The sequence below is a fragment of the Cololabis saira genome, chromosome 14 (assembly GCF_033807715.1).
Source record: "Cololabis saira isolate AMF1-May2022 chromosome 14, fColSai1.1, whole genome shotgun sequence".
In the NCBI taxonomy this organism is placed as follows: Eukaryota; Metazoa; Chordata; class Actinopteri; order Beloniformes; family Belonidae; genus Cololabis; species Cololabis saira.
This window is the reverse complement of record NC_084600.1, coordinates 34,026,957-34,043,163: the sequence shown is the minus strand read 5'-3', so window position 1 is coordinate 34,043,163 and position 16,207 is coordinate 34,026,957. Positions and strand designations below refer to the sequence as shown.

At 41.0% G+C, this 16,207-nt stretch overlaps 1 protein-coding gene across 1 annotated transcript in view; it reads left to right on the top strand.

The window, feature by feature from the left end:
- Positions 1 to 373: 373 nt before the first annotated feature.
- fstl4 (follistatin-like 4) overlaps positions 374 to 16,207 on the top strand; it is a 242,900-nt gene continuing 227,066 nt past the window's right edge. Inside the window, exons 1-2 of the mRNA XM_061740511.1 lie at positions 374 to 627; positions 15,883 to 16,042. Of these exons, the coding sequence (XP_061596495.1) occupies positions 15,893 to 16,042 (150 nt within the window). The 5' untranslated portion in view covers positions 374 to 627; positions 15,883 to 15,892. The remainder of the gene's footprint in view (positions 628 to 15,882; positions 16,043 to 16,207) is intronic.

Here is a 16,207-nt window from a genome sequence, read left to right as displayed (position 1 = left end):
GGGTATTGCTTATTCATTTCCTAAATTCCATCTAAACCTAAGTAAAGCAGTATCAAAATAAAAAATAAAGCGCGTCCATGGATTCTTGAGATCAAATTCCTTACTCTATCCTTCAGTCTTGTCAACGCGTCGGAGCTGTAAAGCGAACACACGCACACGGCGCTGTGTGTGTGTGTGTGTGTGTGTGTGTGTGTGTGTGTGTGTGTGTGTGTGTGTGTGTGTGTGTGTGTGTGTGTGTGTGTGTGTGTGTGTGTGTGTGTGTGTGTGTGTGTGTGTGTGTGTGTGTGTGTGTGCAGCTGCAGCCGCAGCGCGTCCGTGCAGCGGCTGACGTCAGGAGCGCAGCGGACTGAGAGGAGTTGAAATAGGACAGAACGGGTGCGCAGCGCGGACACAAACGAGCAGCCGGATGATGTCGAGCTGCTGCTGACAGCCGGGACTCCTACCCGTCAACTAACGCCGCGGCTGCTGAAAACAGCACGCAGAAAGAAGCGGAGCCTTCCAGCCCCACCGAGCCGGGAGAAGGGTGGAACTACGGAGCGCAGTTTGGACGAGTCGCTGCCAGGAAGCCTGTGGCATAATTTGCACGAATTCCCTTCCTCTCTGACTTCTTACTTCGGAGTATAACAGGTATGGTGGAAGCCGTGTTTATTAAAGATGGCTTATTTGCGGTTTTCAGTTTAATTTTTAACAAGTTTGCCTCATCTGTATGTTTCCATTTGGACTTTCAGGTGATTGAAAACTGCTAAAATAGTGGCGTTCATTCTGAATTAGTTTCAACTGTGAAGATCAATAAAAGAAAGCTTTAAAATGTTCAGTTTGAGAGGTAGGCTGTGTGTGAGGTGCAGCCTGATGGAGCAGGGCGATGTCAATGACAATATGTGACAGCATTTAACCACACTGCTTGGTATGTCGCCTTTTGTCTGGTGCAAAATAGGGTGTGATTATCATTCAATATGACCAGATGCGAGCTTTTCTGTACTCCTATAACTGTACAGCGGCTCTACCTGTTCGAAAACAACAGGACGGTGTTTGATAAATGTGGAGGACTTCTCCGCCCCGGGTGCGCCGGATCTGCTCAAGCAACCGAGGGACTTGATAATAACACCGTGAGACGTCCCTCGCAGGACAGGGGCGTCCAAAAGCCCCCTCACCTCACATACTGTCACATGCCCATTCATTTGGCAGGACACTGGCAAAGACTTCATCTATTCACAATCAGCGTGTTATGAGGCGCACTGTGGCTCATCAACATGCAAAAAACTCTTCAGAGTGAAAGCGGAGAGAAAATCCTTAGCAAGACTTCCTTGTCTGATTGTGTTAAATGAGCTGCCTCGGCGCTCTCTTATAGGGAAATCCTATCAGTGTCACTGGAGAACCGGCACAGCGGCGGTAAAGCCTCCGTGACGGCCAGCGGAGTGGGAAATGAGGCTGGCAGAGACGCACGCTGTCGCGGTGTTAAAGCACGGAGCTGTCCGTGGTGCTGAAACACGGAGCTGTCCCTAGTGCTGAAAGCACGGAGCTGTCCGCGGTGCTGAAAACACTCCGTCCGCTGGCGTCCCTTCGTCCGCCACTCTCCCTGTGGGTTTGTTAGATTTCCTTTCCACCTGGAACCAGATGTTGAAGCAACATCCAGTAACAGATCTGTGGACAAGAACTTATTATAGTGCCCAAGAAACCTATACAACACAACTAAGGCATGTGCACAACACTATATATAAGCATACACATAATTTGGGATCAGGATATTGGCTTCTCTCCTGAATGAGTACATGCGTGACATGTGTTGGGACTACATGCTCCTGTCTGAAATCACCATGCATATGAACACATGCTCCTGAAACTTGTCTATGGTCGTTCTTCGTAGTTGGGAAATAAACAAATAATCATGTTTGTTAGAATGTATACATGCTGAGTCTGCGGGGACTGGATGAAAGAAAATGTCATGATCAAAGAAGCATGAAAAGGGAAATGAAACCATTTCTAATCACCCATGATTAAACAAGTCGTGTCCTGTGGAGAAAGAAATAATGGTGTAACCCAGAACAGTGACTCAGTCAGGCATATTGTAGTTTGCAGTCTGGTTTGTAACTTATTAGCTGTCTTGCAGAGAGTCATCAGAATGAGTCCAGCAGATTATGGCTGGTTGTTGCTTTAGAGACAGCTCAGTAATGGGATGACTCACATAGTGACATAGAAGATAGCTTGTGTAGCCATACTTACACAAGTCAACGTGGATTTCTTGTTATAGTTTAGTCATTACAATTAAATTGGAATCTGGTGACCTTAAGTAATAGGTCTGCCAAGGCAAAAGCAACTGAAATCAGAATATGTTCATGCTGTGAATGCATGTATACCGTACATTTATTTAGTTTGAGCAGCTGTTGTGCGAGGAGAGCGTTCACGCTTCCACTTATTTTGCATGTTTTACTCCCTTCATCTGGCAGTCTATTTATCCAGGTCTCCAGACTGCATTTAAATGCATCATCATAAGCATGTAATTGACCTTTTTTATTGACACTGAATGAATAAATGGTGCACTGAGCTTTCCTTCTCCAATAAACTGTTACACAGTGTCAACACTGCTGTTGTTTTGCGGTTGTTAATGGTCGATTTGATTTTGAGTTCATTTGTGTAGACCTGTCTGCGGTTTGAATGCACCAGATGTAGGTTATACATTTAAACACCAAATAAATAATGTGCATACTGCCTTGAAATCAGATAAGTATAAGACTACAATAAGGTTAGGTGTTAAGGAGTTTTTCTGGCAGATGGTCAGAGTTCAGACTCAACAGCAGGATAGAGGATTCAGTCTTGCTCCAGCCTGACATACAAGTTTGACCACTATATGTTTTGGTAAAATCAGTGTCTCCCCTTTACACTCCATCTGCTTAACATACTTTATTTATTGTAACATATTTTTATACTTTCATACTTAATATGTGATACATGGTTGGTTTGTTATGGTGTTTTTTGTGAAAAGACATGACCCAGGATTTCAAACAAAGTATGAACTTCAGAATGTCAACTTTCAACACAAAACCAGCCAGTAACTGTAATGTAATGTAATATACATTATTTCAGTAAAATATTTTGTGACATAAATGGCAGTTCACTATTGGTGAACAGTTAAAAGGGTTGGTTTCGCGTCACATAATATTCAGAGCTTGTCTAAAGTGGAATTTATTTCACCTCAGCAAAGGTTTCTCCTCAGTTAAAGATGCACATTTCCTTTCCTACTTGTACACACCTGGCAACAAAACAAATACATGCATTCCTGTTTTCAGCCTTTTTCAGTCTCTTGAGCTGCTGCTTTCGTCATGTTTTTACATTGTGATGGTCCTGAAAAAAATTGTTTAAAACTGACCTGCAGACACTCACACAGGCTCATAGTCAGATAACGAGAATTCTCAATAAAGCAAGACTTGTGACACTGGAAAGCACTTAAAAAGTATGACACTGAAGCTGATGTAGGCTAGTAACATGCAGCATCACATTCTGAACATTTCTATTCCACGGGCCCATTACCGTGGTTGTCGGCTCTCCTCATAAGCCCCCTGCACTCTGCATAGATTGCAAGGCTGAAAAATGTGGGCATCACAGTTCACTTGAAATTCCGGTCACCAATGTTGATCTTCTAGAAATGACCTTTACTGCTGCATTCCACATGAGCTCAGAGTATCGGCAGCACAGCTCTGACCAAACAGTGCGTGCTGCCTCCTCTGCCTGAATGGAGCAAACTGATGAAAGAGAGGAGAGGGAGGAATGTGTAGACGGGTTACAGAAAGGTCACCTGACATATCTGCTTTCGGCACCGGCTTTAGTCAACCATCTAGTTGTACCTATGTATGTAGTTATCCCACACTCCCCAGTTTAAAACTCCCCAAAAAATGTTCTCTTGTTTTGGAAAAATGATGTGACTTCAGTTTTTTGGTGGTTTGTTTTACTTCACTGACATCAGTTTTCTCATGTAAAGCATCAGCAGTTTAAGGCTCAGCTGGGAAATGGACCACTTCGCTGAGATTTTCTGTTTCATAAACAAATATCTGCATTCATACCCTTAATTCTGTGTTCATATCAACCAAATGCAGATTTCCATGACTTCAACATCTTAAGAATGCCACTGAAAATCTTAGTGAGATCAGATGTTTGTTTAACCACCTCTCAGTCTACAGTAAACGATCAGATGCGTCTGTGTTAAAAAAAAAAACGTACAAGTAGATTTCCTCCATTTTCTGTGTTGGTTATCGCTGGGATCCTACACAGCCGTTTACATTCAGCAGATCAGCAAGAGTTTATTTTGATAAAGCGATACTGATATTTCAAAACAGAATGAGTGAAGTTCTAAAGATCTGATCAGTAAAGTGACAAGTGAGGTTGCTTTGCTAATTAAGTTTGTTTTTTACTTTTTGATGTTATTTTGAGCATGATCGTGATTCATGTATCAGGTTTTTGGAGAAGAAATTGTAATATGTTGAATGCAGTTGTTTTTTCTTGTTGCCAGGAACCAGTGAAAGTTAAGAGCACTGATGTACGCAACACTGACATTTTCAGTGATGTATTGATGTTGTTGAAGTCTTCAAATGTGGCTTCACAAGAGAATTAGCTTTTTTGTATGCGTCAATTTCTGACTGATGCAGATATACGCAAAGCTTCAAATGCCAGCACATATAGCACATATAGCACATATAGTACAGTACATGTTCTAGTTACTCTTCAGTCAGCCATAATATAGACCAAAAGTTGCCTTTGGGGAGGCAATTGTGCTTCTTTCCCCTCAAATCCAACCTCTATCCTGTAGTTTGCTCTGTTTCCTGTTGCAGGATGATTAGCAGATGCAGTCCTGTTATCCAAGCATGCCACCCTGTCATGGCACTGCACACCCCCTGATATCCCTTGTGCTCTCAGAGGCCTGCCGTATAGCCTGCAAGGGATTTATGGATTTAACAAGTCACTCTTCGCCTGTGTGTCTTTCAGAGACACCTGACAAGCAGGATGTGGGCTTTAACACCCAAGGGCTGCCCATCTTAGTTACTGAAACCTGTCAGGGGAAAAAGTCGATATCAGAGAAGCAAAGAAGCAAAGTATAAGAACAAGGGAATAAAATATGATACGAAGGAAGAGGCTACTAATCTTATTCCTTCTCTTACTTGTTCAAGATGGAGTCTTTTTGCTACTCTGCAGCACAGAGTCCTGTTTCTTCTATGGAGACAGAACGCAGTAAAGAGATTGTGTCAAACATTTATTAATTTGGGAGTTCAGCTTATAAAGATGTCTGGTGCTAAAGCATAAAGCAGCAGAACTTGCACTGTCTTCACTCTGTCACATTTGCTTTCTCTCTAATGGTCTATTTCCAGAGCACAAGATGGTGTGATCACTGTCATCACAACAAGAATGTTTCAAATCTCAGCTGGGGTTTGTGGATTTTTACATTCTCCTGGGCTATTTCTCAATATGAAGTACAAAATGCAACAAGTTGGGGCTTGGCATAGCTACTTGGTAGTTCATACTTGAGCTACTGGAGCAACAGCATACTTGATGGCGTAAGGTATGATTGCCTTTCCTCTTGGAGGACCCACTTATATCCTAAACCATTGAAAGAAATTCTCAAATACACACTATCTTGAAAAGTCAACCACGCATTTGCAGTTTGAAGAACTACTTTCTTGCATAACAACATCTTAAAATCACAGCAACAGTTGTATTTCAAAAATGTAACCTGCAGTCATGAGCTTTCCCCTCCATTATTACCCATGCTCATCTCATTGATGGTCTCAAGTTTACATAAGTCTCTCCGCCGCATGCCTCCTCAATAAAATGAGTGTAGGAACACATCCAAGGATATCAACTGTCCTTGGCTAGATGCAGACTTTTAATTTGAACAGTTGTTTTGCTCAGACTGGTGACAGTTCACAGTTCCACAAGAACACATTGAATAAACGCCCACTGTGCTTGTATGGATTTTCTTTGCGTACTCTAAATTGCTCATAAGACTACGGGTACACATCTGTGTGTGATCCAGCTGTCCAGGGTGTAACCCGCTTCTCACCTCATGGCAGGCTCCAACCTCCTCGTGACGGTCACCAGAATGAAAGGAATATAGAAAATGGATGCATGGATGAGTATGTTTCAAACACAATCTAAAAAGCCACATATGTTGTTGTTTCTCTGCAAAATGAATACATTAACTTATCTATCCACTGGTGCCATATGTTTTGGTCACACGTTCTAATTGCCCTGATGGCGTTGTTATTGTTGCTCCGATTATTTGCAGTGCTGCTGGCTGTTTTCTTGCCTTTGCGTGTTTATTACATAGACGTTTCCTGGTGTAAGAAGACGCAGATAATATGCCTGTAGCCTTTATGCCAGTTACAATTAAGGGGAATTATTAGCTTTCTTTTTTGGTCATTTACATATACTTTTGCTTACAGTATGCACACCATAGCAAAACAATACCGTCACCCTCTTAAAATAATGGCTTATGTTACTTTTTTCAGAGTCAAGTTTTTCAGAAAACAGAAAAAATGTAAACAAATACTTGGCTCAGTTGTTTTTTTTTTAAAATATGAGTTAGATCAGGATTTTAGGATATTTAACACCTATGACAGTAGATTTCATTAAAACTTTCTTAAACTGTGTTGATATTCTTTTTGTATCGTCACATAAAGTGGCATAATTCTTGCATTATCTGTGAACGTAGCACTTATTTTGACTTATATCCTTGTGCGACGTGCCTCGACTACTGCATATGCCAGTGAGCCATGTTTCTTCATTATTCTAAACATGGCACTGCAGGCCATCTGTAGTCAATACTATATACAGTAAACCATATTTATGCAGCAAACGCACAAGGTCAGTGGCTGTAAATCATCTCCAACAAATACCCCTTTAACTTCAGTTTAATTAGTATTTGCTTGAGACCACATCGTGCAGCAGTTTTTAGAAGAAAAAAACCCAGACAAACTTGGCTTTTAAATAAATGAAAGCATTAGACTATTGGTGAGGGAGGTTAAAGTATTGAGCAGACTAATTCTTTCAGTCTTTCCATGGAATTTGTTTACATGAACAAATAATAATAATAATTTTACTTCTCTCTCTGCAACACGTCTAATCAGTCACTGTCTAGATAAAGTAACTTTTTGGAGTTAAGAAAAAGAAAAGACGAGGGAGTAGTCATTTAAAATCACCAGTCTATTATTGTGTAGGACCTTGTCATGCTGCCAAGTCAGCTCAGATTTGTTTGGGCATGTGAAGGGACACCCCAGAGTCCTGTGGGAGGAACAACTGGGATCTGGAGAGCTTGTGGGTTGGACCAGGATCTTGGTGTTCCTGAGCAGTTTTAATGTTGCAGCAGTTGCATCTCGCTAAATGGAGGCCTCGCTCAGTTTCATGGTGTGGTGGACTTGGCTTTTAATTCTTTTGTAGCTTGGTGATATGTGTTAAAATAATCCATTTAAATGTCAATATTTTTCTTACAAAACATTGATCACCATCATTCACTCCTCACTGGTTATAATGTTTTGGCTGGTCTGTGCATGTTTGCAACATTAGCAGATTTGTCTTTGTGGTCACCTGTGGAATTCAAGACCAAAGGCACTAAGCTTGAACCTGAGAGAAATATCTGGGTTTTGTTTATGTGGCAATGTCTTTGCTCAGAAAAATCAACTATTGCAGAAAAAGAGGTTGATACAAGCCAAACATAGCAAGGGTGCGGACTGTATAATCAGGGCAAGGATCCTGCACTAAGTCATCAGATAGATCTAAATGTAGAAATACTCAGTTGGGGAATTTAAAAGAACTGAAAACTGTAAAAAATAACAATGTATTGGTGAATATAATGAAAAGTATAGGAAGGCTACTTTGATAACTGCCAGATAGCGATAGCTGTAAGGATTGTTGAGCGGGTTCATGTCAGAGTCACAGTCGGTGGGCTGTTTTCACAAAGTGAACTGCTGGAAAAGAAGTTCAACTTTACCAAAGAAGATAAAAGCAAAAAGAGAGAAAAAAAGTCAAATTATTCCCTGTCTTGTTCCCAATGAAGAACCATTTGTAATTATATAATTTCTTGCCTCATTACTTCCTACTTTTCTATTTGAGAAAAATCTTTTAAAGTGTGAGCTCTCTAGATCCTGAGCTGATAGTAATCTAAGCATCAGTGTAGATTTTTGTCGTAATAGTTTATAACTTATCTGTCCAAGTTATTTTTTGGGGGGTGAAATGTAACTGCAAACCATCCAGACTGATGTATCAACTAAAAGTATAACGTAAAATTAAAGCTGCAAGCAGCAATGAACGGGCCCTCGCACCCTTGTGCACGTCCAGGCTGCAGTGGAAGCGCTTGTATGACTTGCATGTAGATTCTTCAGGCCTGGACATTTAGCGGATGACACCAGCCACAACTCTCTATATCAAACCATTCAAAAGTTATGGCAGAAAGTAGGAACTATCAGATATCGACCAATCAGAAGAAGGGGCGGAGCTAATTTGCACCAATTATGTTCAAAGACTCAAAACCGAGTCCGATGACACCACCCACGAGTCTTTATGTCAAACCATTCAAAAGTTATGGCAGAAAGTAGGGACTATCAAATATGGACCAATCAGATGAAGTGGGGCACGCTTTTTGGCGTCTTTCGTCGCAACGGTAACGCTTTTGACTGAGAAAAGTAACGCGCATCGTCGAGAGGATGGAGATGCACATTTTGATGTATAACACACCTGGGTACACGTTACGGTTCGGTCGAAGAAGCGGCCGAAGAAATGGCATAAATTGTGCCAAAATTACACGATTATTTCTAAATGGCCAACTTTCTGTTTGGTTTCGGCCATGGCGCCAAGAGACTTTTATTTAAGTTGCGACATGATACAGGTTTGTACCTGATTTTCGTGCATGTATGTCAAACCGTATTGTGGCGCTTGAGGCACAAAGTTTTCTAGGGGGCGCTGTTGAGCCATTAGGCCACGCCCATTAATGCAAACCATTAAATATCAAATTTTTCACTAGGCCTGGTTTGCGTGCAAAATTTGGTGACTTTTGTGGAACGTTTAGGGGGGCAAAAAGGCCCTAATTTTGTCGGAATAAGGAAAAGAAAAAAAAAACCATGAGGAAAAATATTCATACAGATACAATAGGGCCTTCGGCCTGTAAGTAATCGGGCCCTAATAACTAGTTTTAGAAGATGTGATGTTGATGCATGTCTGGCTGACAGACTGGCACCCTTGGTCTCGTTACAATCTTCTCCAGCCACACTGGAACAAGAATGAAATGCAGTCAGGGAACCAGTCCGGGCGATTCTCCTAGTGACCATATTTCATGCTGCATAGACATCTGACTGGAGAAGGGAGTGTTTGAGACCTAAGTGCAGGCGGGCAGCAGGTTGACAACAGATATTTTACTGAAGATGAGCATCCGTTTGAAGCAGCACTTTGGAGTAAGAGGTTTCTTCCAGAGTGGACCATGAACTATTTTTGGGGGGGGGGGATGTAACACCTATAGTTATACAGTTATACAATGACTGACTGCAGCCACTTCTCTTTCTTTTGTATCTTCTACGTGGTAAGCTAACCAATCTGATATTCTGAATATCTCATAGTTCTTTTCAATAATTGAGTGAAAATCATTCATGCATACATGACAATGGTAACATAGCATCTGTGTGCAGAATTGCAGGCTTTATATGCAAAATGTTTTATTTCAGACTAGTGTTAAAACATATCTTACACTTTCAGCATTCACATATGTTATTTCCTGTCCTGCCATTTTCCCTTTATCATTTTTTAAAGTTCTAATTACTCAGCACTTGCAGGGAGGAAAGAAGCATGCTGAGTGGGGAATGATTGTCGTACTGGAGTTGCATGTATCATTTGTAACTGACAGCACTAGTACCTGGAGTTAGCACAGCTGGGACGGGAAGAACTCAGCTTGATCACCTGCCACTACAGAAAAAAACAACAAAGATGCTGCAAAAAATGTTCATTTATATATTTATGATTTTGACTTTGACAAACATACTAATTTGAGTCATATTTTTGTGGGATATGATATATACCCATAGATACATTTTGTACTCTAGTGCATTGCAACTAGTTTGGCTTAATCGTCATATTTACCGAAATGGCCAAAGGGTTTTATCAATTAGAACCAACATTTTTTTTATAAAATTTGCGTAAACGACTGAAGAGGATCAATTTTTAGGAGGACAGTCTTACAGTGAAAAATCGTAGGTCAGAAACACAAATCCACAGATCATAAACAGCATTTTGAGGCTGTATCCTTGTAGCTTTAACATGGGGATTTTATGTAAGATTATTGCCCTGTCTTACATTAACTGCTCTTCTGAGGCTAGCCACAGATTTTTAAAGATGTTAAGGTCAAGTGAATGTGAGGGCCATAATGAAACTTTCTGCTTTTCCCTCCTGAGGAAGCCTATCGTGCATTTTGAATTGTGTTTGGGATTATTATCATGTTGTAGTAATGATCCCCTTTCCATCTTTAGTGTTTTTACTGGCGGTATATTTACTTGCAGAACTGCTGGTTTATAATTCAACTGATTTTTCCAAGTGAACTGTTCTCCACTGGTAGCAAAGGATGCCTGATATAAACTTCCCTGTGGAGAGGTTATCTTGTCATTACAGTCTGCACCCTTTTTTCTTGTGTTTGTTTTTGATGTGAAATGGTTTGATGTGCGTTTTTTGTGATAAAGAGAAAAATGCATCCATTCATTTACCTTTTTCAGGTTTGGGTTGCAGGGGCATAAGCTTATGCATATAGTCCCAGACATCCCTCTCCCTGGCCACTTCCTCCAGCTCCTCCAGGAGGATACTGAGGTACTTCCAGGGCCGCTGAGAGATATAATCATTCCAGTTTGTCTTGGGTCTGCCTTTTGGACTCCTCCCGTCCAGTCCTGAAACCCCTCCCCATGGAGGTGTACATAAGACATACTGTCCAGATACCGCAGCTGGCGCCTCTGGATGTGGAGAGGCCGTGACTCTACTTGGAGTAGTTCCCATGTGACTGAACTCCCATCTCTATTGGAGAGTTCAGACACCCTATGGAGGAAACTCACTTCCTCCACTTCTCTCTATGACCTTGTTCTTTCTTTCACTACCTAACGTTAGGTGAGGGTAGGAAGGAGGAAAAGAGCAGTGAACAGTTTAGCTTTTTTGCTTAGATCAGTCCACGTAAAGGCTGAAATATGCTTCTGCGTCACACACACGCAGAGCACACGGCGCAGTCGTGACGCCGTCACGAACCGTTCAGAGTTCTCCGTCTCTCCATTTGGTCGCGGTGCAGTACCCCCCGCGGCCACTAGTTAGCAATCTTTTTCTGAATGGTTTATCCGACTTTTTCCGGTCACAGTAAATCAAAGAAATAAGGACAACTATTGTGCAAAAAACAAAAACAAAAAAAATCACACATAAACGAAGAAAAAAGCCCTGGAAGTTCACTACTGCTTCAAACCGGAAACCGGAAATGCTTCGCTTTCAAACGAACCAATCACAGCCCTCTCGGTCTGCGTGTGGTCGGCGTCTCCTCGACGCGTAGTTACAATTTTCGGGAGGTGCACGTCACTGACGGCGCATGTGACGGCGTGTCCTCTGCGTGTACAAAAACCACACGCCGTAGACACGGCGTCGTTTTGACGCAGAAGCATAATTCAGCCTTAACTGTAGATTGTGCACTCAACCACCGGCTGATATCCTGCTCCATTCTTCCGTCACTTCCCCCAACAAGACTTTACATACTTGAACCTTGAGGAAGCACCCCCCTCCTTCCAACAATTTCCAATTGAGAACTATGGCCTCGGATTTGGAGATGCTCATTCTCATACCCGCAGTTTCACAGTCAACTACAAAGGGGGATTTGAGATGTTTTTCAACTTTCCACTCACTAAGTCTGCAATTATAGCAAGTCCGACAGAAAATAAGTCTGACCACTGCACTTGTTTTTAAGGGCCTTCTCTCTTTAAGCTCTTTAATATTCTGGTCAAATCACGGTCTCCCCATAGATGCTCTCCCTCATGGTGAATTTCAAAATGGACCATTCAGTCTTCACAACTGGTGCCCTGTTTACGTGTGTGTACTTTTGTGTACTCATTTGTGAAAGTGTGTGGCTGTGTGTGGGCCAAAGCCAGGGGGCCCAGGCAGCACATTAAGACAGTGACTGGCAGATCTCATTTGGTGTTAAATTTCCACAAGGGTGAGCTCTCATCTACGAGGGTCCATTAGGCCTCGGCTAGTGGGCTATCTGAATAATGTCTGTGGTTCCTCATAGTGATGTTTGCATTGAAACAAAAAGCTTTTGTGATTTTGAAGTGGCTGCATTTACTCAGATCACAGACTGGAAATGATGCGAATGACAAAAACATCTCAAAATAGTCTCACTTCTTTTCTTCTAAGAACCTTTTTAAGGACTGATCATACATCTGCCCCATCCAGCTCCAAGGTAATTATAATTAGTTGGTTCATTTAGGTGTAGAAAATAACCCCTTTAAATGTTGCACCATGTCCCTGGAATGTGTGACAAGGCAACAATTTGCCAGGATATTTGCCATTATCAGTTTAATGGTTTTCATGATGTCCAGGGTTGTATTTATAGATTAGTCAAATGATCTGCAAGTCGTCAAGGAAATACTAACACTTTATTTTTGAAAAAAAAAAAAAAAAAAGTACTACCACAGTCAGAAATCCAAAGTCAGTGAGGCAAGGAAAATGGCAAACAATGCAAAAATTGATCACGCTGAATGACAGTGGACTGGCAAGAAGGAGGAGAGACAGAGCAGTATAATGGACACGAATGCCGTTTTCAAAACCACATACTATGTGCTGCACCTGCAATGGGATAAACAGTATGTACCACATACTGTACATGTCCTGTGGTTGTTTAAGCACGCAGTACACCACCAGGAAAACAAATATGCTTTGGTCACATGACTGCTTCAACTGGCTTCCACTGTAGTGACTAGGGGTGTAACAATACACTAATCTCACGATACGGTACAATACACGATATTGAGGTCACGATAACGATACGATATTATAGCAGTATTTTTTTTAACAACCTTGAATGAGGAACATATGACTGGAAAAAATTGTCTTTTATTTGAAAGACACAAAATACAAAGCAATACTGTACGTTTGCCCTATTGTTACAGTTTGTAATGCTTTATAACTGTTTACGTTTTAAAGAGAAAGCCAGGCCAACCATTTTCCACAAACTGAACTAAAAGTAAATGTCAGGTTTGCATTATGCATATTCAGTTTCATACAAGTAAAAATATTTTGCCACAAACTGAATAGTTTCTCTCATGTATGATTTGACTTTTTTCTTTTCCAGAAATTTAACAACTAAAATTAAATAAAAGTAAATAAATAAATACAATTTTACATCATAAAACAGATTGATTCATGCTCACCTTATAAGTGTAAGAGGAGATTTATTTTTGTTAAGAAGGTTATTTTGGTAATTCAGGGTTCATTATTTTATAAATATATTCTTTATATTCTGATGTAAATCAGGGACTATAATTACACTAGTCAGTTTATCTGTAGTGATTAGTCTGTTTTAGATTGGGCGGAGTGATACGCCACAGTACGGCACTAGGTGCTGTGTTGATGTTCTAAAATCCTACACTGTTGAGGGACATTAAAGTACACTCGAACTCACGCAGAAGTTGTCCACGTGTTTATCCTACTCACGACCCGAAAAAGGTTTAATTTAATAAGGTAAGGCTTAACTCTACACCAGCCTTACATAAGTAAAGGTTCAGAGCTCAAAACGGGCCCTTAAAATGGTACTAGTTTCTTCTGAGCGGAGTAAGATTTTGGTCCGCAGGTCGAGGCGCGGTTGTCACGCGTGGTCGAATGCGCGTTTCTAGTCAACACAATGGATTAATATTAATAATCCAATATTGCGATACAGTTTGTCACCTCCACGACACGTTTCGTGACGTTTTTGTATCGCAAAATTTTGTGGCACGATATATTGTTACACCCCTAGTAGTGACACATTATATTATGGTTTGTAGTAAGTGAGGGAGACGTGATCAGTTGAAAGTTGTCTTGGAAAAATCAAGGCATCTTTCTACATACTTCATATTGTATGCTTGGATACTGCATACTATGTACTATATTCTGTCCAACACAGAGTGAGTCATTTAGAGTATGAATTGAGTATGAATGCCACCACTAGAAGAGTGGATCCAGACCCGTGAGCTTAGCAACAATGTTAAAGTCCAGGAAACTCTGGAATGATTCTTGTTTTAAGGAAAAAACTCACAGATATGTGCATCATAATCAGCATTCCTGAGAGGATGAGGACTCTGAGGACACTGAGTTTTACAGACGACAAGTTGTGACCAGGATTTGGCATCTCAGCAATATGGACTGAGCCCTAACTCCCAGCGGACGTCACTAGATAACCACGAGCATAAAATAGGAAGGGTAGCATCACAAGTTGACACATCCTGCAGAGAATGGTTGGACATGTCAGGTCTTGTCTAACCTTGCAATAAAATCCCCTTTGAGACCATCTGAGTTTGTCTGTGAAGTTTTTATTTCTCCCCACAACATTATTCACATGCTTGCATACGTATTAAGAGGTGACATATCTCTAAAATAGAATGAGCCTTCAGGCAGCAGCATCATGGGCATTAAAGGCCAAGCTGCGTCACAGCTACCTCAATAACAACCAATATTCCAGGGCACACAAGTTGCACACATTTCACATCATAAACACCTGCACTGCACACTTGTTCCACTTAGAACCTCAAAAGGGATGTGTTTATCAAGTTTGCCTTTAAATACACTATAAATTAATTACAAGGCCACGGAAGAAGCAACAAACACGTTACCTGAAAGTACAATACGGTTTCTTCAGTTTCACTGCATTTCTTCACTCTGTAGATTGTCTAATGATCTGATTTTAACTGAAAAGCTCTGTGTTTCATGCACTTGAGAGCGCCTCCACCTACAATAAGCAGTAGCAATTAAAACATGTCAATCTTTGAATTCTGATATTTTTACTATTTTAAATGATTCACCATTGAAACGACTCATTAATTAACAGAATCATTTTTTCCATGCCACAGCAGCACAGTTGTAAAGCATCATTCGTTGTTTTGTTTTTTTAAATTTCCTCCTGGAGTTGTTTGTACATCTGTCTGGGTTTGTGTGAGTGCTGCAACAGTGAAGAAGATCTATTTTAAACTCCCCAGCCACTGCGTCTGCGACTTCAGAGGGCTGTTTCATTGTTGACATGAAAAGATTTTCTGCGTCCTTTGTTACACAGAAAATTAGATTCATCGGTTTGGGCTTTGATGTTTATATAATTTTAATTATGCTGTTTACGTGATGATGTGTGCACACATTTGAATATAAGGTAGTTTTTAAAAGCATCTTCATTCACAGAAGTTAAGGTGTATTTTTTTTAAAATAAGAAAGGACTAATAAGTATTCCAAGTTTTGATTTTGCATCACACAAAGTCTGAGTATATCTTATTCACAAAATGTTGCTCTCCTTTGTCTTACTTTCATTCCAGTCTTTTTACATCACACCCTTGGGGCTGCCATCAAATATTGAAATCATATCTTGATTTCTGCTGACCTTTCTCTATCTCTTATGTGAAGAGCGTAGCGATGTCTTGTCAAGTCCTGAAAAGAGACTGTGCCAGAATAAAATCTAGGCAAATCAAAGTTACTTAGTGGTTCACGACAGCCCTTATTTGACATGATTCATTTTTCCACATTAATAATGGCCACGGCTCTGTCTCAAACTGCAAAACTACACATTCTACAAACATTGTTCTAGACTTATTAGACACAAATAAATTGTAGGATTTTGCTGTCTACTTGATTTATTCATTGTGTTTTCACTGTCCTACTCAGATAAGTGCTCATGGGCGGCCTGGCTGTGTGGGTCGTGGCTGTGGCCACTCTCCTGGGAACGTCAGAATGTTGGCAGGTTGAAGGACACAGGAGCGGCAAGCGAGGCAGCGTGGAGACAGCCAGTATGTCGCATACCTCCTCCCAGGAACCCCAATCCATGGTAAATATCCTGGGTAAACCCCCTCCCTACCACACACCCACCCAAACACCCGCAGGAGCACACAATAACGCCTCTCCCTCTAGCAGACTAGTGAAACATTGAAAGTGAATAATGATAAATGAATCACATCAACGATAAATCAAATTAGGGTTGTGAAGAAAAATG